This window comes from Piliocolobus tephrosceles, chromosome 8, assembly GCF_002776525.5.
Source record: "Piliocolobus tephrosceles isolate RC106 chromosome 8, ASM277652v3, whole genome shotgun sequence".
Lineage (NCBI taxonomy): Eukaryota > Metazoa > Chordata > Mammalia > Primates > Cercopithecidae > Piliocolobus > Piliocolobus tephrosceles.
In genome coordinates this window covers 119,283,634-119,307,105 of record NC_045441.1, presented here as the reverse complement: position 1 = coordinate 119,307,105, position 23,472 = coordinate 119,283,634, and the positions used below count along the sequence as shown (strand labels likewise).

Genomic DNA, 23,472 nt, shown 5'->3' with positions numbered 1-23,472 from the left:
GGTGAGCGACGGTGGCCTCCAGGATGGGACGTGCGGCGGCGGCGCCGGACTGCGGGGGCCACTTCCCGGCGGAGTCCCCTCCCCGCTAGCTGGTGGCAGCTTCTTAATCATCTGGGCGTACAGACTGAAATCCACGGCTCTTCCTCCCCAGCAATGTGCGCTGCAGGCGGCCAGGCCATGGCCAGCGGGGCGGGCAGCCCAGCGCACCGGGCCTTGGGGAGCCGCCCGCAGCACGGAACGCCCTGGCCTCTGGCTGCACCGCCCCTGCGCGGCTGCTCCCAACCCCAAATCCCAGGAAGCCAGGGGTGACTTCACGTCCCCGAAAGCCCTTCTGAAAGAATTTTCTCAGTAACCACCCAGGCCCATGTGCCTGCCGCCGGGTCACAGGAGGATGAAAGTTCTCATGAACGCGACCTTGCAGGCTTGCAAACTTGGTCTCCCTTCTCTGCCCCTTGGCAAACCGCTGAATTTGTCTTGTCTTAGCCTGCCAATCTGTGAAACGGGGATAAAACTTCTAGGCCTGCGATTCAATACAGGCTTGCCGAGGAGAAAATGAACTGAAAATGCTTGGTTGACATGGCAGGAGGTGCAGAGGCTGGGCTCTGGGGTAGTGTGTGTGTTTGGGGTCCGGGGTTAGATCCGGTGTAAAGCTGGAGTTCTCATCCTGGATGCCCTAGTATGCAAGTAGCTCTGAGATACCCCTGTGCCTACTGTTCTTATAAACCGCATCTTTGTGGGCAGCAAGCCTGTACGGTGCAGGGTGAGCCCAGGCAGGGGCCGACATCCTAACCATGACCTGATCGTAGCTGTTTCAAGGTGAGGTTTGGGTAGTAAATAACCCAGGTGCAGAAGATGCCTGGATGGACCGGATGTATTTTTCTGGGGCTGGGAGACTAAGTTTGCTCCCTGACAGTGGGGTGGGGATTTTGAACACATCCTTGGCGGTCATGGTGAAAGGCTCCTCAGCCTGGCGGTTCTAGGTGGCAGGTTCGAGGAGGATAAACTGACCAGTCTGACCCCTCTAAGGTGACACAGGCTGCATGGCAGCTGCTTTTTCTTTTCATGGATGTCATTTGCAATACTCTAAAGCTCCTGGCCTGCTGTGGGGCCCCCAAATAGTAAGTGGTCAGAGCTCCTGGCTGTCTCTGCCCTCACTTCCCAAGTCCTGGAGCTGGGCTGGGGTGGCTCCCGACCTCCCTGAGCGGTGTGTGGCACCTGCCTTCCTGCATGGGCTGCTGAGGTCCCCCTGCTGAGCTGTCTGCTGGAGAATCTGAGAAGCCTCTTGCTTTTGCATTTGAGGCTGCAAGGCCAGTGCAGGGTGAGCAGATTGGCTGGGTCAGCTTTGTATGTCATTCAAAACTACCTCCTCTCCCCTGGCTGTGGATGAAAGAAAAATCCTCTGCTCTACAATAATGTTCTTGCTTGATTTTATTAATGGAGAGGATGGTAAGGAATAGGCTTTGGGCAACAGGATAAAATCACAGCTAAGCCAGGTGTGGTGGTACATGCCTGTGGTCCAAGCTACTTAAGAGGCTGAGGTAAGAGGATCACTGGAGCCCGGGAACTGTGATCGAGCCACTGCACTCCAGCCGGGGCTCAAATAAAACAAAGCGAAAACAAACAAAACCCCACATCTAAAACTTGACAGAGTGTGTATTTTTTAAAAACCTCCTCCCTCCCCTCCATTTTTTCCTTCCACAAGCCTCTAGGATTGGCTTTTAAATCAAAGATTCTCAAGTACCAGTGAGGCTGCACCTGAATCAGGGAGGAACTTGAAAATATGAATACTCTAGCTGCATGCTTTGAATCACCCCGTCTTATGTGGTCAGAAGAGACTCAGACTTGCCATATTCTGAAGAAGAGCTAGACTGAAAGAGCTACAGAAGGTTCTGCTTTAGGAAGGCAGAAAAAAAAAAAAAAAAAAAAAAAAACCAGGATCACACTCAAAAACCAGCAGTCACTGCCACAGCCCCTCTGCCTCGTCACCTGTCTTACTACCATGAGCTCTGTGAGCTCTTGTGGCTACTTTTTGGATACCCACCTTTTTTTTTTTTTTTTTTTTTTTGGGGTGGGGGTTTTCTCCCCTCCCCCGGCGGGGGTGCAATGGCGCAATCTCGGCTCACTGCAACCTTCGCCTCCCAGGTTCAAGCAATTCTCCTGCCTCAACCTCCTGAGTAGCTGGGATTACAGGCACCTACCATCATGCCCCGCTAATTTTTGTTTTTTTTTTTTAGTAGAGACAGGGTTTCGCCAGGTTGGCCAGGCTGGTCTCAAACTCCTAACCTCAGGTGATCTGCCCATCTCAGCCTCTCAAAGTGCTGGGATCACAGGTGTGAGCCACCGTGCCTGGCCTGATACCCACCTTTACATCTCTAATTTACATGTATACCCGGCTATTGCTTCAATCTGAGACATTCTGTTTATCCCCTTCCTGCTATGGAGAGCAGAACTCAGCTCACTTGCATCACCACCCTCCCTCCCTTGTCCTACATTTAGTTTCTTCTTTATTGGTTAACTTTGTAATTTTTAGTAAACATTTTTTTTTTCCCGAGATGGAGTTTCACTCTTATTGCCCAGGCTGGAGTGCAATGGTGCGATCTTGGCTCCCTGCAACCTCCGCCTTCTGGGTTCAAGCTATTCTTCTGCCTCAGCCTCCCGAGTAGCTGGGATTACAGGCGTGCACCACCACGCCTGGCTAATTTTGTATTTTTAGTAGAGATGGGGTTTCTCCATGTTGGTCAGGCTGGTCTCAAACTCCCGACCTCAGGTGATCGGCCCGCCTCAGCCTCCCAAAGAGCTGGGATTACAGGCATAAGCCACCACACCCAGCCTTCACTTTTATTTCTTACTCCATCAACTAGAGAGCAATCACAGTCAATATCTCCATAATGCTTACTATATGCCAGGTGTCATTTGAAGCACTCTACCCATATCTACTTATTTCAGCCACACAGTAGTATGGAGAGAGGTTACTATTATTAGCCCCATTTCAGAGAAAAGGAAGCTAGGGCCACTTTGTTATTTTAGTGGTTCTCCAAGAAGGAGTGGAGAATACTTGTGTACTCAGTCTGCCACTGAGTTCTAATGGGGCAAGGATTGGGAAACGTTCGTTCTGGCCTTTGCAATGAAGTCCCCTGCTGGACAATGAAATATGACAGTAAAAAGTAAAGTAGCAAAGTCTCTCATCTTGGCCAGCATTGGCCAGTTAGTTCAGCTGTGGGTCAGTGGTTCCCAAACATCTTAAACCAGCTGAATTGGAATCAACAAAAGAGTTTATTAAAATTACACACCTATTAAAATCTAATCCTTGGGGTTTGGGCCCAGGAATCTGTATTGTTAACAAGTATGGATCATGATTTTGAAACCAGTGGGTTACAGGTGGCCTGGCAGTGGCCGTGTTCTAGTCCCTACTCTATTTTCAATACTTTTTCTTGGAGCCTGCACTGTGCAAGTGGAAATCCCGACTGTGCCACCCACAAAGGAACCACCTGGAGCGGGCAGTAGACCTCCCACCATCATGAGATCAGTGATCTTAAGATCAGGATCAAGTTTAAGAGGTAACTCTAGTCCTAGCGCTGTACACCTATGGTATTCACCACTATGCTCCAGGCTTTTGGCCAAACATCCTAAATAAAGAATGTTAGATATGGGGATTATCTAGCTAACCTCCTCACATTTGACAGATGAGTAAACCAAGACCCAAAGAAAAGCAAGTTGCATACAGAACAGGGCTATTATGGACTCAGCCAAGAGCAGAGCCCTCGTCTCCTAACCCCGCAGGTCATCTCTTTCTAGAACAGCACTAAGAGGTAGCCACTAGCCATGTGTGGTTATTTCCATATAAATATATGAAAATTAAATCAAATTAAAAATTCAGTTCCTCAGCCATATTAGCCACATTTGAAGTACTCAAAAGCCCCATGTGGCTTGTGGCTACCACCATATTGGATGGTGCAGATACAAAACATTTCTACCATTGCACAAAGCTCTATTGCTCTAGCACTGGGCTAGAACCTGGCCTTTGATTTGAAGGCAGCAGGGAAACTGGATGGTTTTACCAGTGTTTTCTTCCCTCAAGCAATTACTGCAGAAGATTAACTACAAGAGAAAGTGGTTGTTCAATTACAGTAGCTTAACAATATCATTTTGACACACTAGAATTGTATACACATAAAGGCCACTGAAACCCCTCCCACTAGGCCAAGATGGGTCTTAGATGCCTTATATTAAGAACCAAATCAGATGCACATAAGAGTCCATTTCAAAGCTCTGGCTGGTCTAAAGACTGAAAGGTATAGGGTCCATTACTTATATCTGGTAGGTTGGAGAGGAGTATAGTTAAGAGGTAGGAGAAATAAACCCAAGGAAAGAAGACTGCTCTGAATAATAAAGTATTAACTGTAAGGTGGATGAATGGGTAGAAACTGTTTCTCTTCTTCCTTGTAGATTTATATTGTAATATCTAAGATTACTTGTCCATGGAAGGTATGCTCAATCCAATAGTTAACCAATGGAAATACTGAAAAATAAGAGGCATTTGTGCAATTCTTGAAGGGAGACCTGAAAAATGATCAGACTTGGGAGTATCCTTCTCTACCTACTCTGGACTAAACAGACATGGAGGAAAGTACTGCATGGAGAAGGGTTAGAGGATTAGAGATGGCAGTATCATAAAACAGAGGTTTTGGTGAAGGAAGCATCTGGAAGGCCAAGGGCAGAGCTAGTTTCACCCCCAGAGAACCCCTGCACAGGGCTCAGCAGCTCCTGGAGCTCTTCCCTCGGATCATAAAGACAGTCATATGACTGTATATACAGGTTCACATTTTCCCTCTGAATTCTCTGTAGCTCTTCCAGCCCTTCAGAAAAGTCTGATATACCTATACAAACTTGTCTCGTGGTGGTTTGGGGAACATGGGGTGGGGCGGTGAGAGGGAGTGTGGGCTGCTCGGCAGTTGCTCCCTTGCTGATGTCTTTGTGGAGGGAGCAGTGTACTGGTGAGGGAACTCTTGTGTGTCCAGGAGTTCCAGACAGTGAGCAGATAAAGAACCCACAGCGGAGTGGGGGTGGAAGGCAGATGACTCACAGATATTACAGAGAAAAGCTGAGCCTGGTGGGGGTGGTGGAGGTGGGCAGGACTGACGCTTCTGTCATACAGGTGCGCTCACGTACACACAAATTACCATCAGACAATCAAGGTGGCCTTGAACCAAACTGATTTGGATAAGATTTATTGATCAGATTGTTTTAGAAAACCAACAGCAAAACACTGACAAGGTACATAAATACAGATTGGACATTTTAGGGTAAATTCACTATATTTCCTACTTGCTTGTAGGAAACCGAGTAAAGTGGAAAAGCTGTCCTGATCATATGGCATGCACACCAGACTGCAAAAGGACGTCCACACTATTTAACAGGACTGTGGCAAAATAGCTTTAAAGTAAGGCGAGCATTGTGTATGGCCCAAGCATACCCTGTAGGAAGAGCAAAGCTAGGCTCACCTCCCAGAGACTGCGTCTCAGAAAGAGGCTTCCTTTCTTGCCTAGGTTCTTCCAGGAAATTCGTCATTGGCAGGTGCTTTTCCAGGGAGATGCCTGTGCTCTCCCTGTGCAGACTCTGTGCACAAGGAAGTGGCTTTACAGAGTGTCTTTTCTGATGCCTCCTTTATATTCTAAATGTATAACTAGTAAAATAACAATTACTACTGCTTGGTGAAATTGTTTTTTGTTTTTTGTTTTTTTTCCTGAAAATTGCCTCTGACTCCATCCTGTACACTGACTAAGCAGGGCCCTTAAAAAACCTTATAAAAAGTTTCTGTTTGTTTTTTTTTTCAAATTAAAAACATGAAAATTACAATAAAAAGATGGAACTACTTTTGTAGCACAACTCATAACACCAGACTAGGGAAGAGGTCGCTTTTGGCTGAATCTAATGACCTTAGAAGGGAAAGGCCATTGCTAGACAGGATCTGGTGGCAACGCACACGGAGGTCCTAGAACTCTATGAAACCTACCTCAGGCCCTGCGGGTGCGTCTGGAGTTCCAAGGCATTTGGGGAACCGGAGCAATTTCAGCTACAGTGACCAGTTTTTAGAATGGAGCTTATGATCAGAGGACCATAAACCTTCATCCACCCTAGAGCTCAATGCCAGAAAAATTAATACAAAAAAAAAAAAAAAAGGAAAATAGCTTTTTGTGCTACATCAGAATGCTGGCAGGTAGACAATTCAGTAACCTGTGCCACTTTCTAAACATCTGTCAGACCACAAAAAAAAAAAAAAAAAAAAAACAAAATTGGTTTTACAGAATACTAAGACCAACACAGTCTTAGAGGATCATTCAACCTTTCCTACATACCAAGTTGTGTGATTGGAAAATGGAGGAAATCTTGCAAGATTAGAGGAAAAGCAAGTATTTGTCAAGAGCCAAATAAATGTGTTCAAATAATGGAATTTTCTCTGTGTTGCACATAGCTTTTCCTTCCCATAGGTACTAAGAGTTCTTTGGTGGTTAGAGGAGAGATGGCCTGGAGCTCAGGGCAGGAGATGATGCTGAAGAGTTACAGCTACTCAGGATTACCACCTGTGGTTCCTAATTTCAGCATTCAACTCTAATTGTTCAGACTGACTAATTACAGGCAATCAGCTGCTTATATGGTCACTGGTTGTCAGCTCCTACTGATTGTTCCTTTTCCTTTTCTAACTACTCATTAGCCCCATTCCATGGAAAAACAGGTGCTTAGAGGGAAGGATAGAGAGGAAAAAGAAATGTAAATGAATCTATTGTTTGATAGAAAAGTTGATTGACTGATTATCTATGGATTTCAATGATCTGTGCTTTACTCTTGCTACTGGTGGATAACCAAAGGTCACTGTTAACCTATCTTTTGCTTAAAAATGTTAATATGCTTATTACACTTTAAAATCTAGCTATGTAAGGACATGAATGGTTTAAAGCAAATTTTTACATCGTGTCATTATGGCCCTGAAAAAAGGAGATTCTGCCAATGGAAAGGGTTTTGTTTAGCCCCTGAAGGATAGTTAAGATTTCAATTTATTCTGTGTCAGTTTATAGTTTTTCCAGGATGTGGAAAATATTAAATGAAGAAAGCATCATTTTCTTCATTTAATAAAGGGTTACATTCCCAGATAAATTAGTATATACATGGGAGAACAGATAGTGTTAAATACTAGGTTTTAATTCTCCATTTAGGAAACTCCTTACAGACGGACTTCCTTGTTCTCGGGCAACAAAATGTAAGACATGCAAACATGAGCTAGTGCAAAGATGACAGGGAGAAAAAAAATTTCAACTCTAACACACTTAAGGAACAGTGAGTCTCTAAGAGTTCCATCCTGGAGTAAGAAAACATAGACTTGAAAATCCAGCTTTACCATGAGTTGGCTTAAGCCAGCTGATCACATCTAAAATTCTTGGCATAATTTGACCCTAAAGTAATAAGCTCACTTCCCCAAGACGCAAAAAAGTAGTCTACCTGCTTTATAGTTACACCCTATATATAATCTGTATATATCCATATGTTTCTATATATTGCACTTAAATTTACAGGACTGTAGTAAGACGGCTGGGAGTACCTCAAAGAGGCAGAGAAGCAGCAGGCATAAACTTTCCTAAATCAAGTAAACAGTGTCCGGAATTTCGAGTGCTGGTTATAGGTATACTGAAATGCCTGATGACCCCTATCTAATTTCTAGTTATCTACACTTAGTCATTCACACACAGTCATTTGGCATCCAGAACATGTGCACATGTGTGGTTCTATAGCACTCAGTGCTGGTCATACCACGTCATTTTTACTAGTGTTATATTAAAAGAAGACACTTTGGACCAAGAATATATACTTTTATGAAAACAAAACACACAGGTCTTCGATGTCAGGCCTCCAAGGTCTACCTCAAAGAAGACTGCCCTCAGGAGGCTTAACAAAGGATGCCAGCAAGTGTGGATGGAACCAAACCACATCTCTCTTCAGCTCTCTGGTGTAGCAGGGCTAGAGACTCGCTTCTATCCTAAGGACCATGAAAGTCTAAGCACAGAGGCTGAGCATTCAGTCTTTGGTCCCTGTATAAATCCAGGTCAAAAATCCCCTTGCCACCCTAGACAGCCTGGCTTGTTCAATTTGGGATATATTTCCACCAAATATCCAGAGGCCAGGCTGGAGTCATGCAGCAAAGCTCTGTTTTGGACTAATGGAGCTGCTCAGACTGGCTTGCTCTGGGAGAGCACAGAGAAGCAAGCCTAGCAGTGGTGGCAGGAGGTTAAGGGCTACACAGACTGGTAATGGCAAGATGTGGGAGGACGGGCCCCTAGAGGAGCTGCTCCTTTTCCTGCCTCTCTCGCACATTCCTCACTCCCCAGAAAGGACCCAAGTTCACAGGTGCGTGGTTATTATAAGACTTCCCAGAATACAGGCTCCAGGAACTCAACCCGTCACAGAGGGGATGGTATGATAAGGCCTAGAAATCAGGAGCATGTCTGGAGGCCGCGGTTTTCTCTTCCCCAGAACTGAACACCAGATGGTAACTTTTTAACCATAGCACAAAGGTCATTTTAAATCCACACATAAGCTAAAGAGATCCCTTCTGAGATGAAGGAAAAAGAATAACTTTAAAAGCTAGGTGAAAAAAGAGGCACTTAAAGGAAAGGTGTGTTCCAACTCTCCCATGCAAGTCTCCTCCTGTGAGGTGGCCCCGGGAGGACCAGTGCTGCCCCTTGCACGCCTTCAGCACCTTGAGTACACCTGCGGCTTACACATGCGCATGGTGAGCCTCTTGCTCAGCTCCCCTAGCAGCCTGATGGCAAAGCAAGTGAAAATTTATGTCATTCTTTTTAGAATTAAAAAAAACAAATCAAACAAACCAGAATTGAAATTTCACACACAAAAAATGAATGCTACTCAGTTTCATTCCTTCCTCATGCTAGTTTTTAAATGATACTTGGTTCTTCAGGAAGGATGACCTGTGACTTTACCCCCAAGACCTTGTATCCAATAACTAGACAATTACTCACAGCACCATGCACATTAAAGCAGACAGAAAAGAAGGCAACAAGCTAAGGGAAAAATCAAGGACCAACTGCCTGAGAAAATGGCAGGTACCTGGGCCAGAGATTAGAAAAGAAACAAGTTCTCAAAAGGAAATGGCCAAGATGATAGCCAAAGACCATAGCCTGAGCGGAAGCCAAGTTAACAAGCCCAGAGGACGCAGGTTTTCTCTGCCTGGCTCTTCCCTGGCCTCCCTCGGGAACTTGTGTTCATGTTACGCGGCATTTACACCACGTATTTAGGGTCTGCAATTCCCCATGAAGAAGTCAAAGAGATATTTAAAACCATTCATAAGCATAAGAGAGTTTCAAAACCGCCAGAATGAAGAACTTTGGCCACCACAAGTGTTTCCATTTGAAACAATCTTGATGCTATAATTTCTAAGAGCAACAACAAAGAGCACAACCACGACACACACATGAGTCCTTTGACAGCCAACTCTACCCACTGCTGGCACCGTGAGGATGAGAAAGAAATCACTAACCAAGAGGTGCTGGGCTGCTTAACCTTCCTTCAAAGCCAAAGGGTAGGTTTGAGTTATCTATGCAACAAGATGGCAACCACTGCTGCCATCAGACCCAGCTACCAGTCAATTAGACGCATCTTGAAAACACTAAGTTAAACAGCTAGGTTTAAGTATAACCTGCAAGATTCCCAAGGTTAGCCTTCTCAGCTTCCCCTAAACTTGTGGTTGTTGCTGTTGCTAGATGTAAAAATTTTTTAATTTCATTTTTGTTTATGTTGATGATGTTTTAATTTCTAGAACATTGTATGACATGGAACTGTTCAGAATTCCTTTAAAAATGAATCTGTCTTGATTAAAAACATTATTAAGGTACTTTCAGGCTTTCCCTTAACTCCATCAAGAAGGAAGAGGGAGTATGTGAATACATGTGCATGTAATGGGTCAGGAGGAAGAGAAGCAAAGAAGGAAGCACGTGGGAAAGTGAGATGTCCATAAACTGAAAAACCAATTTACAGAAAGGCATCTGATGTATTTTCTAAATAAGGCCTTGATCAGGGTAACCAATCCTCTTTGTAGCACATTCTACACTGCCCATAAATAAAGGAGTCTCTTTAAATTAACATTTCCAGTATCAATGAACAGTCCAGAAATCCTCATTTCAAGCGTTCGATGAGTCCCTGTGTGAGTCCAAGATGCAGAAGCTGTGTTCGGGAGAGGTTTGCAAGGTTAGGGAAGGCCGCAAGCAGCTTCTCCCATGCCAGTTCCAGCAGGCTAGGTACGACCAGCCAGATCTTAAACAATGACCCAGTCCGTTTGTTTTCGTGGATGTTCACCACTCCTCCATGAATGTACATGCAACCAGCCTATGAGTGGTCAAAAGAGGACAAATTCAAATGGGAGAGAAACATACAAGGCTGAAGACTCAGCGGGGAAAGAGCACAGTAGATGGAATCAAACTGAAATGAGACAAGAATTCCTCACTGATCCCCATATCATGTGGAGATCAAGAGGGTTTAAATAATGAATTACTAAGGGAAAAACTATATATATATGATTTTTTTTTTTTTTTTTTTGAGACAGAGTCTCGCTCTGTCGCCCAGGCTGGAGTGCAGTGGCACGATTTCGGCTCACTGAAAGCTCTGCCTCCTGGGTTCACGCCATTCTCTTGCCTCAGCCTCCTGAGTAGCTGGGAATACAGGCACCCACCACCACATCTGGCTAATTTTTTTTTGTATTTTTAGTAGAGACGGGGTTTCACTGTGTTCGCCAGGATGGTCTTGATCTCCTGACCTCAGGATCCACCCGCCTTGGCCTCCCAAAGTGCTGGGATTACAGGCGTGAGCCCACTGCGCCCGGCCTATAAATATGAATTTTTTTTACTTCAACAACAAACAATTTCACTATTAACTAACATTAAACTAAAACTATATTAAGTATCCAAAATGCCAAATGTTGGTAATACAAAGATGAAAATAAAGGCCATCGCTTCAAGAAATGAGCAGGACCTTCAATAATATGGTATCAAGGGGTTAAAACGATTCCACCCTCCCAGGAAACACCTTTGACATCATGGTCAGGGCCGGAATGCCACAGGTAGCATTTCTCTTACATCTATGTTATTCTCTCAAATTTGGGTGTGATGATTTTTCTCCTCTTTTCTCAGAGGATGGCCTAGCTTTGGGAGGAAGTTTTAAAAATACATTATTAATAATCTAAGGTTTGCCCATATCTGGGTTTTTTTCTTGCTAATATCTCTAAAAAGATTTCTTTATCATCTGTAACTACATAAGGAAGATATGAAAATAAAAACTTACCGGTGTAACTGCTGCACAGTGAAAATAAACTGGCTCTGGCATGGTAGCTGGGAGCTTCACCCATTGGAAAGTCTGCAGATTCAACTTCCAGATATCTCCCAGGATCACCTCTCCATTATAGCCCCCACAAATAAATACATCTATGAAGAAAAGAGAAAGCCAAGATCACACAAAGGAAAAGAGCCAAAACTATGGAGTGTTTTAGAGTAGGTCACACAGCCAGCTGACATGTGGCCAGTGAAGTGGATTGCCCCATGACACAGACGACTTCTGCTGTGCAGCCTCTCATGCTGTTGTCTTGTCCCTCAATAGAACTGAGACGCTACGTCAGGGTATTCACTGGGACTAAGGATGCAAGCCTCTAGGGAGCCTTCATGTCAAAGTTTCCAAACTCAAACACATACCTACAGATTCCAGGCACAGAAAGTGAATGAGCAAGGGGTCTAGGAAAGATAAACAGAAGGCTCAGGAAAACAGACAGGAATGCTCATGCTCTAAAAGAGGTGACAGCTATGCAGCCCCAGCTGTTCGTTACCATAAGAGACTTAAGGTTGGCAATTGCCAGATTGCCCGTTTTTTTTCAAGGCAAGCTTGGAAATCTGGATATGTTTTTAAAAATGAAATATTTTGATTTTTAAGTTTTGGCTACTAATTTTTTTTTTTTTTTTTTTTTTTTTTTTAAGAGACAAGGTCTCACTATGTTACCCAGCCTGGTCTTGAACTCCTGGGCTCAAGTGACCCTCCCGCTTCAGCCTCCCAAAGTGCTAAGATTATAGGCATGAGCCACCACCCCGGCCTCAAAACAATTTTTAATACACATATGAGCCAAACAAAACACGTATGCAGGCCACCAGTTTGCAAACTCTTCTTTAAATAATGTCCTGAGGCCGGGCGCGGTGGCTCAAGCCTGTAATCCCAGCACTTTGGGAGGCCGAGACGGCGGTTCACGAGGTCAGGAGATCGAGACCATCCTGGCTAAATGGTGAAACCCCGTCTCTACTAAAAATACAAAAACTAGCTGGGCGAGGTGGCGGGCGCCTGTAGTCTCAGCTACTCGGGAGGCTGAGGCAGGAGAATGGCGTAAACCCGGGAGGCGGAGCTTGCCGTGAGCTGAGATCCGGCCACTGCACTCCAGTCCGGGCGACAGAGCAAGACTCCGCCTCAAAAAAAAAAAAAAAACAAAATAAATAATGTCCTGGAAAGAATATACATTTATCTGTTCATAGAGTCTAAAGTCTCTGAGGAGGAACGTTCACTGCAGTGATCAGTTTAGGAACACAAGAGAGGCTCTTCCAAGCTTTCTTCAGCTAAAACAAACTGAAGCTCTGTTTGATCTGTACAGTTATTAGGAATAATTTTCCCAAAATGAGAGGTGTGCGTTTTCTGGTAAAATCAGTTAGTTATAACTAATTAGACAACTTGTAACAAAGGCTATGTGAACTTTCAAATGAAATGCCTAGAACTAAGGTTGAATCCTATTTGTATGGTGCTTGGCCTCAAAGAATTAAATGAATAAACTTCTTAATTCAGGTCTAGACCAAGTTTAAGCTAATACTTAAGCTATAAAATGCACTGGAAACTTTTTTGGCTAGGATTCAAGGAAAACCTAAAGTACAGTTCCATTCTAAGAGAGAGAAATGTGAGCAATGTCATTATCTATAAATTTTATCCAGAAAGCAGGAGCACAATAAAAAATCCCTCTGAACTAGAGATGGCAGAATAATCCTAGTTATATCTGAACTAAGTTGCTAAAAGCATACAGGCTATCTAACTCATTTATATATACTTTCCTCCCAGAAAAAATTTAAGAGCTATATCAAATGATGAAATAAGTTATAAATGAAAAGACAGGAAGGTTAACCAGAGAGGAGTCACTTATCACATTTAGTTAAAGTAGCTGCAGCTGCTTTCTGAAGCCATACAATGCCTTTGTTGTAATACAGCCAAAGAATGAGCTAAGAGTTCCATTTGGCATCAGAGAGAGAACAGAATCAACTTTATGAAATATCACTCTGAAGGAGTTATTACAATTTTAATACAATGTTTGCTGAGGTCTCTACAGTATAAACAGTCAAAATTATTAGTATTAGTCACCGTAACCACAGACATCTGTTGAGGTGTGGGATGCTGGAAGATCAAGTGCTAAAATAAAAGCTTATTTATCACCATTTTCTGAGTTCTCTAATAACTGAGGGAACCCAAACACCATACAAGTTTACATGATGAAAATGGCTGAGAGAGGCGTAACTACGAATTTCCCTTTAAGTTTAAACTACCAGAAATAGACTTCTCTCAAAGTTATGAGCCTCTTTTGAGGGGGCTATCTTTAGGAAATAAGACATTTTCAGAAGATACAATTACAGAAATGGAAGCAAAATGTTATTTAGAATCCTTACCATTTTTTATTTGAACACAACTGTGACACCTTCGGGCTGCAGGAAAGCCTGCCAAACACACAAACACAGAAGTTCCATTACTTACGGAAAGACTAGGAATCCCACTGATACAACACAGTGAAAGACATACTATATGTAACTCAAAACAATCCCTTTGTTGCATGTTAAGCAAACACTGACTAGTCCTTTCACTCCCTCCATATTTCAAAAGCCATCAGGAGTCTCATCATAACCGTACAATGCTGAGGTGCCAGAAACAAAGAGGGAAAGGACAGGAGTTGCTAGTGGCTTTCCCAAGCCCTTTTACCCACACAGAGATAGGTAGATCTTCATTATTTATTTAATTTAGAGACAGGGTCTCACTCTGTTGCCCAGGCTGGAATGCAGCAGTGCTATCTTGGCTCACTGCAGCCTCTGCCTCCTCGGCTCAAGTGATCCTCCCACTTCAGCCTCCTCAGTAGCTGGGACTACAGGTGCACACCACCACACCCAGATAATTTTTTGTATTTTTAGTGAAGACAGGGTTTCACCATGTTGCCCAGGCTGGTCTCAAACTCCTGGGCTCAGCCTCCCAAAGTGCTGGGATTATAGGCATGAGCCACCACACCCAGCTGGCAGATCTTTATTTAGGCTCCAATTTCTTATATCACCCATATTTCTCAACTTCTGCCAAATAATTCAATAAAGAGGATTAAAAGTCTCTTTCCTCAATCACTAAGGATAATTACTGTGTGTGGGGGGGGTTTTTTTGTTTGTTTTGTTTTGTTTTGTTTTGTTTGACAGCAAGACTCTGTCTCCCAGGCTGGAATGCAGTGGCGTGATCTTGGCTCACTGCAATCTCTGCCTCTGGGGTTCAAACAATTCTCCTACTTCTGCCTCCCAAGTAACTGGGATTACAGGCACATGCCACCATGTCCAGCTAATTTTTACATTTTTAGTAGAGATGAGGTTTCACCATGTTGGCCAGGCTGGTCTCGAATTCCTGACCTCATGATCCGCCCACCTCGGCCTCCCAAAGTGCTGGGATTATAGGCGTGAGCCACCACGCCCAGCCCTAAGGAATAATTATAATTGGACTAAGGAATACAAGTATTTTCTAATACCAGTTCAACAGATTTTTCTTTTTTTTTTTTTTTTTTCTGAGATAGGGTCTCACTCTTGATGCCCAGGCCAGAATGTAGTGGCTCAATCATGGCTCACTACAGCCTCTATTTCCCAAGCTCAGGTGATTCTCCCACCTCAGCCTCCCGAGTACCTGGAACTATAGGTGCACACCACCATGACCAGCAAATGTTTTTGTATCTTTTGTAGACAGGGTCTCACCATGTTGCTCAGGCTGGTCTCAAACTCCTGGGCTCAAGCGATCTGCCCACCTTGGCCTCCCAAAGTGCCGAGATTAAAGGCGTGAGCCACTGCACCCGGCCCAACAGATATTTAACTTGCCATATAACTCAGTAAAATTACTTTTTCCTTCCAAAATGAGTAAAAGTATAATATATGTTTGTTAAAGATAAATTAATCAATACTTTAAATTTACCTATTTTTTCATGGGGTTTTGTTGCAATTTCCTCCCATGCATTCGTTTCAAGGTTGTATGCATGGATCTTAGAGAAAAAAAAAGAACATATACACATACATAAATAACTGTAATTTTAGCTAGCCTGAAAATGGATTCTTTTAAAAACAGACTTTGTTTTTTAAAGCAGTTTTAGGTTCACAGCAAAACTGAGCAGAAGGTACAGTGATTTTCCATATAGAAAACTGGACTTTTAACAGCAGCAGCCTGCGTAAACATATATTCTTAGTTGAAAAGTCTTTCTTCTTTTCTTTTGCTTTTTTCTGATCTTTCCAAATATATGGGAAAACATTAAATAGGGCAGTTGAAAATTAAATACATATATGATTTTGCTTTTTATTTTATTTTTTATTTTTTATTTTTTTGAGATGGAGTCTCTGTCACCCAGGCTGGAGTGCAATGGCACGATCTCGGCTCATTGCAACCTCCACCTTGTAGGTTCAAGCGACTCTCCTGCCTCAGCCTCCCGAGTAGCTGGGATTACAGGTGCCTGCCACCATACCCAGCTAATGTTTGTACTTTTAGCAGACGGGGTTTCATCATGTTGGCCAGGCTGGTCTCAAACTTCTGACCTCAGGTGATCCGCCCACCTCAGCCTCCCAAAGTGCTGGGATTACAGGCATGAGCCACCACACCCAGCCCACTTTTTTAAATTCACAGAAAAAAATGAAGAAAAAGGTTGGAATGAGAAGCTGCAGTGCATGATTCTTGATTTTCTTCTCTATGTTGTTCTGCAACTTCCACATTTTCTACAAGGGGCATGTATCATTTTTATAACAGAAAAAAGCAAGTGTTTGTAAGGGAATGTGGGAATTCAGTTTTGACAAAAGTTGAAAAAGACCATTAAGGTTCCAAGCAGTCCAGGAGCTCTACAGCCTAATGTAGGTTTCCCCTGGGATGTGTGACTATGACATTTTAGAAATGCCACAGGGATGGATGAATAACAGCCCTTCAGAGCTCAGCTTTCTCAAGTTCGTGACGTGCAACCCTAAACAAGCCTGTTCTTTTTAGATACACAGCAGTGATGATGATGCGGATGTGACATTCTGAGAATGCTGCTTCCAATTCTAATTATTTGCTCCATTCAAGCTACTATGCCTTCCTTTTAGTCACTTTCCTCATCCAGCATAAGGGGATAATTTTCACAAAGTATTTTCAGTGTGTGATAAATAACACCTGTCAACTGAAAGCATTTTGGGGCACAGGGTTCAACCTTATAATATAAAGTGCATCCAACACAAAATAGGCGTTAATGAGGAATGTGCTCAAAAATTAAAATATCTAAAGTAACAGAATTATCTTGCTTAGTTGACACATGCCTCTTTCTAGCCTTCTCCCTCTCCCTTTTTTTCTTTTTTAAAAAATATACCTTGTTTAAGGAATATGCTGTCCAGGACGTACCACCTCCCAAGATGTAAATCCTCTGCCCGTCATGTGCGATTTCATGTCGGTATCTGAAAATTTACAATAAAATTCATTTATAATTAAGTGAAAAATGATCTACCTAAGATTTAGCTATAAGGTTTTTTATTACATCCTTATTTATAATAATAAATTATTGGAAATAACCTAAGTGTTTAACAATAGTGAATTGGTTATATGACTTACAGAATATACATAAAATGGATTAGTATGCAACCAATAACAGAGTAGGTACCAGATAGTGGTTAATGCATTGAGAACTTTTTTGTGTCATTTTTTTAAATAAATTGCATTAAAAATTTATAGATACATAAATATATATAGAAAATGGCTATTAGGATATATTCCAAAACATTAAACCTGGTTATCTTTGAGTTTAGACTTGGATTTTTATTTTCTTCATTTTGCTAATTTGTATTTTGTAGATTTTTCTATAACCTTTTGTGATAATTTTGTATAAAGGGGAAAATATTACATAGTTTTAAAAAGTGATCTGCCTACATTTAGAGACCTTAGACTATGAGTTTGCAAATTAAGATACTTATTTAGCAGAAAATTATGCTACATAGAACTGTGGATATAATATAAAACACCTCAGAACTTTCATCCAGGCAGTCTAGCTAAAAGCTAAAATAATTTATAATATGTCCATAAAATAACTCAAAGAAAGCAACCATGTGAAAATGCTTTGAAAACTTAATCTATTTCCTTCTTTACCTGAAGCCTTTGTTGCTGATAAAATAAACTACATCAAAATCATTCCAGTAAGAGGCCAACTCCCAAGTCCTCTTATGTTAGTTTTACAATGATCAACCCACTAACAGGCTACAATTAAGATAAATTCTTCCTTAGCACCTATATGCTATTTTGTTTAAAGAGGCAACAAAGAGACACTGGATTCATCTAATCAGAGTTAATAAAAAATGTTTTACTGTCTTTGCTTTCAAACTGGAGGGGAAAAAAACCTCTTCAAATGTTTCAGTGAGTTTAATTCTTTTTTCTGTTCTTTTTTTTTTCAAGACAGAGTCTTGCTCTGTCGCCTAGGCTAGAGTGCAGTGGCGCGATCTCAGCTCACTGCAACCTCTGCCTCCCAGGTTCAAGCAATTCTCCTGCCTCAGCCTCCTGAGTAGCTGAGATTACAGATGCCCACCACCATGCCCTGCTAATTTTTGTATTTTTAGTAGAGATGGGGTTTCACCATGTTGGCCAGGCTGGTCTCGAACTCCTGACCTCATGATCCACCCACCTCAGTCTCCCAAAGTGCAGGGATTACAGGCCGCACCCAGCCACAGTGAGTTTAATTCTATGAAGAGGCAACTGCTATTAGCAAAGAAAAGTGAAAGATACAGATCTGCTACTAGAAGGCAACTAGAGAAAACCATGTGATGTTTAACACAGCACTTAAAATGAATGACCTTTCCATCCATCCATCCATCCATCCATCATTCATCACCCATCCACCCATGCAAGCTTCCTTCCATCTATCCAATCAACATTCACATTCACTGTGGGGATGGCCCTGTGCCCTGTACTGATGGTATGTCTGTGACAGAATGAGGCAAAGAATTCTAATATGCAAGTTAAGAAGGGAAATCAGGCGTGGCATGGTGGCTCACACCTGTAATCCCAACACTCTGGGAGGCCAAGGGCAGGCAGATTGCTTGAGCCTAGGAGTTTTGAGAAGCAGCCTGGGCAACATGGTGAGACCTCATCTGTACAAAAAATTACCCAGATGTGGTGGCACATGCCTGTAGTCCCAGCTACTTGGGCGGAGGGCTGAGATGGGAGAATGCCTTGAGCCCAGGAGGTCAAGGTTGCAGTGAGCCATGATTATGTCACTGTGCTCCAGCCTAGGTGACAAAATGAGACCCTTTCTCAAAAAAAAAGGGAAATCAAAAAGTAACTGGACCGTAATTGTTTTGCCTGTAATATGAAATTTGGTTATAGTTGCTACCACTGGTTTCTTCTTCAAAGTGTTACTACTATCTTCCTAATGCAGAAAGACTAAATATAAGAGGAAATGACATGGAAAAATTCGGTAGTTTAGAAGGAAATACTATTTCCTCACCAGAAGAACTTTTTTATCCTATAGACCTTTCTTTACTACTTACCTGAGATCTAACATCTAACAGCCAGTTAGTTACTCTAACTGGAGCCAAAGGGTTTTCTTCATATTGCCAATACTCTGAAAGAGGTCAAATGTTAGCACAGAAGAATAAATATGCTTGAATCCTAGAACCTCACCTCTCTTCTGGTAGATCACAGGATAGGTTGTTTGGTTTCAGTTGTGTCCACTCTCTGGTATTGAGATCTAACTTGTGCAGGTCTGTGCTGTAAATATAGCCGGTTGTCCCTCCAAAGACATAAAGGGAGCCATTGATGATGGCCATAGCCTGGATAACAATGAAAGGTGAATAAGACCAACTTGTTAACACTTGATTAAAGAATGTAAACTTATCAGACACCTCCAAATCAGGTTTTATGAAATTCTCTTGTACTTTTTAATCTTTTAATGTATCAGACTGGCTAGAACCCAGAGATTATTTTAAGAACCTGGAAAACACCTTTGGAAAGGAAAGCTTTACTCAACTGGAAAGCAAGTCCTACCTGCCAAGATCATTCTTAAGGGTCCTAGCCGACCAAATAATTTCTAGCCCATGGGCACATATAAGCATTTACGTTGAAAGCTGCTTCTCCCTATGAGCAGTCTAAAGTACAATGCTCTCAAGAAGCAGCAGATATGAAAATAAGCCACCGCAATCTCCTAAGTAGAAACCCTACTTAGCAGTTCAAGGAACCTGACGTTTTCGAAAGGACTCTTTTCAATGAAAGTTTCAGCTATTGTTATGGCCACTTCTTATAGTTTAAATGCCTCCTGTGGAAGCAACAAAGCTGTCTAGTATGTGCTCCTTTGAAGTTAAGCTCAGAAGCTGTTTATCAGTACTAATGCCGGCAAGTCAAGAAAGAAGTCAAAGCTTGGTTGTTTTAAGCTTAGACTCTCAAAGAGTCTCTGATGTATGGTGGGTTGCTCCCTATCTTTCTGGATATAACTTTTCAGACCTAAGGTTTGAAGTGCTGGAACCTAAACTAATCTCTACAAAATGTATGTATGTTTTAGCTCAGATCCATGTAAAAGTTTCTTCACCAAGTGCTTTCTCATCTACTCAAGAATCACTCTAAAAATGACCAGGACCCAGGCCATAGTGGAGCCCAATCTCTCACTGGCGGTGAGGGTGGAGGTGGAGGTGGGGTTCTAACACTTACAGGAACTTTCATACAGGTCTATATCCTGACCCTAAGTTGAATTAGAAACAGAAAGTGAAAAAAAAAAAAAAAAAAGGAAAGAAAAGAAAAGAACAGAACATGGCAAGTAACCAGATTTATAAATTATAATTTCATATCAGAACTAAAAAATTAAGTACTAACCACAAATAACTCTTCTCCATTAAAATAAAATGGTAACAATTACAAATATTCTAACACCGTCCCCAGACTAGAAAAATATGAACAAATACACCATGACTGGCCACAGATTGGTACCTGTCCATATATACGACTGGGTTTCTTCCCCCGACAGCTGAGCAAAGCCCATCTCTTATACTTCACATTACACACATGGACGTCATTGCCGTTGCTCTCTCCAAATGGGATGCCCGTACCTCCAAACACTAACAGGTTGTTTCCATGCAGCACAACTGAGGAAGGAGAAGCACAAGTTCCATTCACAAATGGCTACCTGCAATGTGTTCCCACATAAACCCAGAATATCTGAGAAGCTAACACATATCTGCTTTAATGATCTCATAAGATAGCTCAAATCACTGACATCTAACTAGTAGCTGAGCGTACCAAATCTGAAAATCTGAAATCTAAAATACTTCAAAATCCGAAACTTTTTGCGCACCAACAATGATGCTTAAAGGAAATGCTCACTGGAACATGTTGGATTTCAAAGTTTTGGATTTGGGATGCTAAGTACAATGCAAATATTCAAAAAAAAAATTTGGAATGTAAAACACTTCTGGTCCTAAGCATTTCAGATAAGGGGTACATGGCCTATACTACAAAGTTCTGCAGAAAAAGATCGAATATCACTATATGGGCTCTATCATATAGTTCATTGGTAGGCATATATGACGTATTCAATACATATTTATGGAATTCACTAAATACTCTGTATAACAATATTAAGTTGTATGAACTACACCCTATCCAGTATACCACTGCTGCTCAAGACAGTTCAAGTATGCAGCAAAGCAGAGAAAAATGAAGCATCATCTTTGCCTTAGCAAAGACCCAAGGGGACTCCAAATAAAGGGATTAAAGGGACATTCTGTTTTTGCCAGGAAAATGATCTCTACATTTAAAATTATGATTTCTGTCATTTTAATGCTCTACCAGATAAAACAAAACACACCAATATCCAGCAGGCAACTTTGGTGTTCTTCCTCCTGTAGCTCTTTTGTTCCTGCCACCACACACATACATACACACACACGTACACAACGTATTCTCTTCACTCATACATATGCTCACTCGCTCTCTCTCTCTCTCTCTGGAAACAGTGCTCCTATGTTATTTCAGTGGCTTTTTTTTTTTTTTTTTTTTTTGACGGAGTCTTGATCTGTCGCCCAGGCTGGAGTATAGTGGCATGATCTCAGCTCACTGCAACCTCCACCTCCCAGGTTCAAGCGATTCTCCTGCCTCAGCCTCCCTAGTAGCTGGGATTACAGGTGCCCACCACCAAGCCCAGCTAATTTTTGTATTTTTAGTAGAGACGGGGTTTCGTCACATTGACCAGGCTGGTCTCAAACTCCTGACCCAAAGTGCTGGGATTACAGGCGTGAGCCACCACGCCCGGCCGGCTTTTTTTTTTTTTTTGTAATTCTTTTTTTGTTTGTTTGTTTGTTTGAGAGGCAGGGTCTCGCTCTGTCACCCAGGCTGGAGTGGAGTGACACAATCACAGCTTACTGCAGCCTTGACCTCCGGGACTCAAGTGATCCTCCTGCCTCAGTTTCCCAAGTAGCTGGTACTACAGGTTTGTGCCACCACGCCTGGCTAACTTTTGTATTTTTTTGTAGAGATGGGGTTTTGCTATTGTTGGCCAGACTAGTCTTGAACTCCTGGGCTCAAGCAATCCACCCACATCAGCCTCCCAAAGTGCTGGGATTATAGGGGTGAGGCACCACACCTAGCCTTTATTTATTATTTGTTTGAGTCAGAGTCTTGCTGTGTTGCCTAGCTGGAGTGCAGTGGCATGAACATGGCTCACTGCAGCCTTGAATTCCTGGGCTCAAGTGATCCTCCCACCTCAGATGTCCAGGTAGCTGGGACTATATGTACAGGCCACTATGCCCAGCTAATTTTTTTTTTTTTAAGAGGCAGGGTCTTGCTACATTGCCCATGCTGGTCTTGAACTCCTGGCCTCAAGTGGTCCTCCTGCCTTGGCCTCCTAAATTGCTGGATTACAGGCCTGAGCCACCATGCCAGCACTGATCAGTGATCTTTGATGTTACTATTGTAACTGTTTTGAGGCGCCATGAACCACGCCCGTATAAGACAGTGAACTTAATCAATAAATGCTGTGAGTTTTGATTGCACCAATCAGCCATTCCCTCATCTTTTTCCCCTCTCCTCCAGCCTCCCAATTCCCTGAGACACAACAAGATTGAAATTAGGCCAGTGAATAACCTTATCTCTGAGTAAACAAAGTAAAAAGAAGAGTCTACCATATCTAACTTTAAATCAAAAGCTAGAATTGGCTGGGCGTGGTGGCTCACGCCTGTAAGCCCTGCACTTTGGGAGGCCGATGCGGGTGGATCACGAGGTCAGGAGATTGAGATCATCCTGACTAACACGCTAAAACCCCGTCTCTACTAAAAATACAAAAAATTAGCCGGGCGTGGTGGCGGGCGCCTATAGTCCCAGCTACTTGGGAGGCTGAGGCAGGAGAATGGCGTGAACCCGGGAGGTGGAGCTTGCAGTGAGCGGAGATGGCACCACCGCACTCCAGCCTGGGCGACGGAGCAAGACTCCGTCTCAAAAAACAAACAAACAAACAAAAAGCTAGAATTGACTAAGCTTAGTGAGGAAGGCATGTGGAGAGCAAAGAGGCCGAAAGCTAGGCCTCTTGCACCCAACAGTTAGTGCCAAGTTGTGAATGCAAAGAAAAGCTCTTGATGGAAATTAAAAGTGCTACTCCAGTGAACACACGAATGATAAGGAAGCAAAACAGCCTTATTGCTGATAGTGCAGAAAGTTTAAGTGGACAGATGATCAACTACAACATTCCCTTCAGGCAAAGCCTAATTCAGAGGAAGGCCCTGACTCTCTTCAACTCTATGAAGGTGGGGAGAGGTAAGGAAGCTGCAGAAGAAATGTTGGAAGCTAGCAGAGGTTGGTTCAAGAGGTTTAAGGAAAGAAGCCATCTCCAATACATAAAAGTACAAAGTGAAGCAGCAAGTGCTGATGTAGAAGCTGCAGCAAGTTATCCAAAAGATCCAGCTAAGTGGCTACACTAAACAACAGATTTTTAATTTTTTTTTTTTTTTATTTTTTTGAAACGGAGTCTCACTCTTATTACCCAGGCTGGAGTGCAGTGGGGTGATCTTGGCTTATTGCAAACCCCGCCTTCCTGGGTTCAAGCGATTCTCCTGCCTCAGCCTCCTGAGTAGCTGGGATTACTGGCGCCTGCCACCATGCCCAGCTAATTTTTTTTTTTTTTTTTTTTTTTTT

General features: G+C 42.7%; 1 protein-coding gene across 4 annotated transcripts in view; it reads right to left on the bottom strand.

Moving 5' to 3' along the window:
- Positions 1-5,200: 5,200 nt before the first annotated feature.
- Positions 5,201-23,472, bottom strand: part of KLHDC10 (kelch domain containing 10) — a 72,023-nt gene continuing 53,751 nt past the window's right edge. For all 4 annotated transcript variants that reach the window (XM_023207861.1, XM_023207860.2, XM_023207863.1 and 1 more), the window contains 7 exons: positions 20,278-20,432; positions 18,982-19,130; positions 16,685-16,769; positions 15,277-15,343; positions 13,740-13,787; positions 11,344-11,483; positions 5,201-10,392 (listed from right to left, as the gene is read on the bottom strand). In XM_023207861.1, coding sequence (XP_023063629.1) covers positions 10,183-10,392; positions 11,344-11,483; positions 13,740-13,787; positions 15,277-15,343; positions 16,685-16,769; positions 18,982-19,130; positions 20,278-20,432 — 854 coding nt within the window. In that variant the 3' untranslated portion in view covers positions 5,201-10,182. The remainder of the gene's footprint in view (positions 10,393-11,343; positions 11,484-13,739; positions 13,788-15,276; positions 15,344-16,684; positions 16,770-18,981; positions 19,131-20,277; positions 20,433-23,472) is intronic.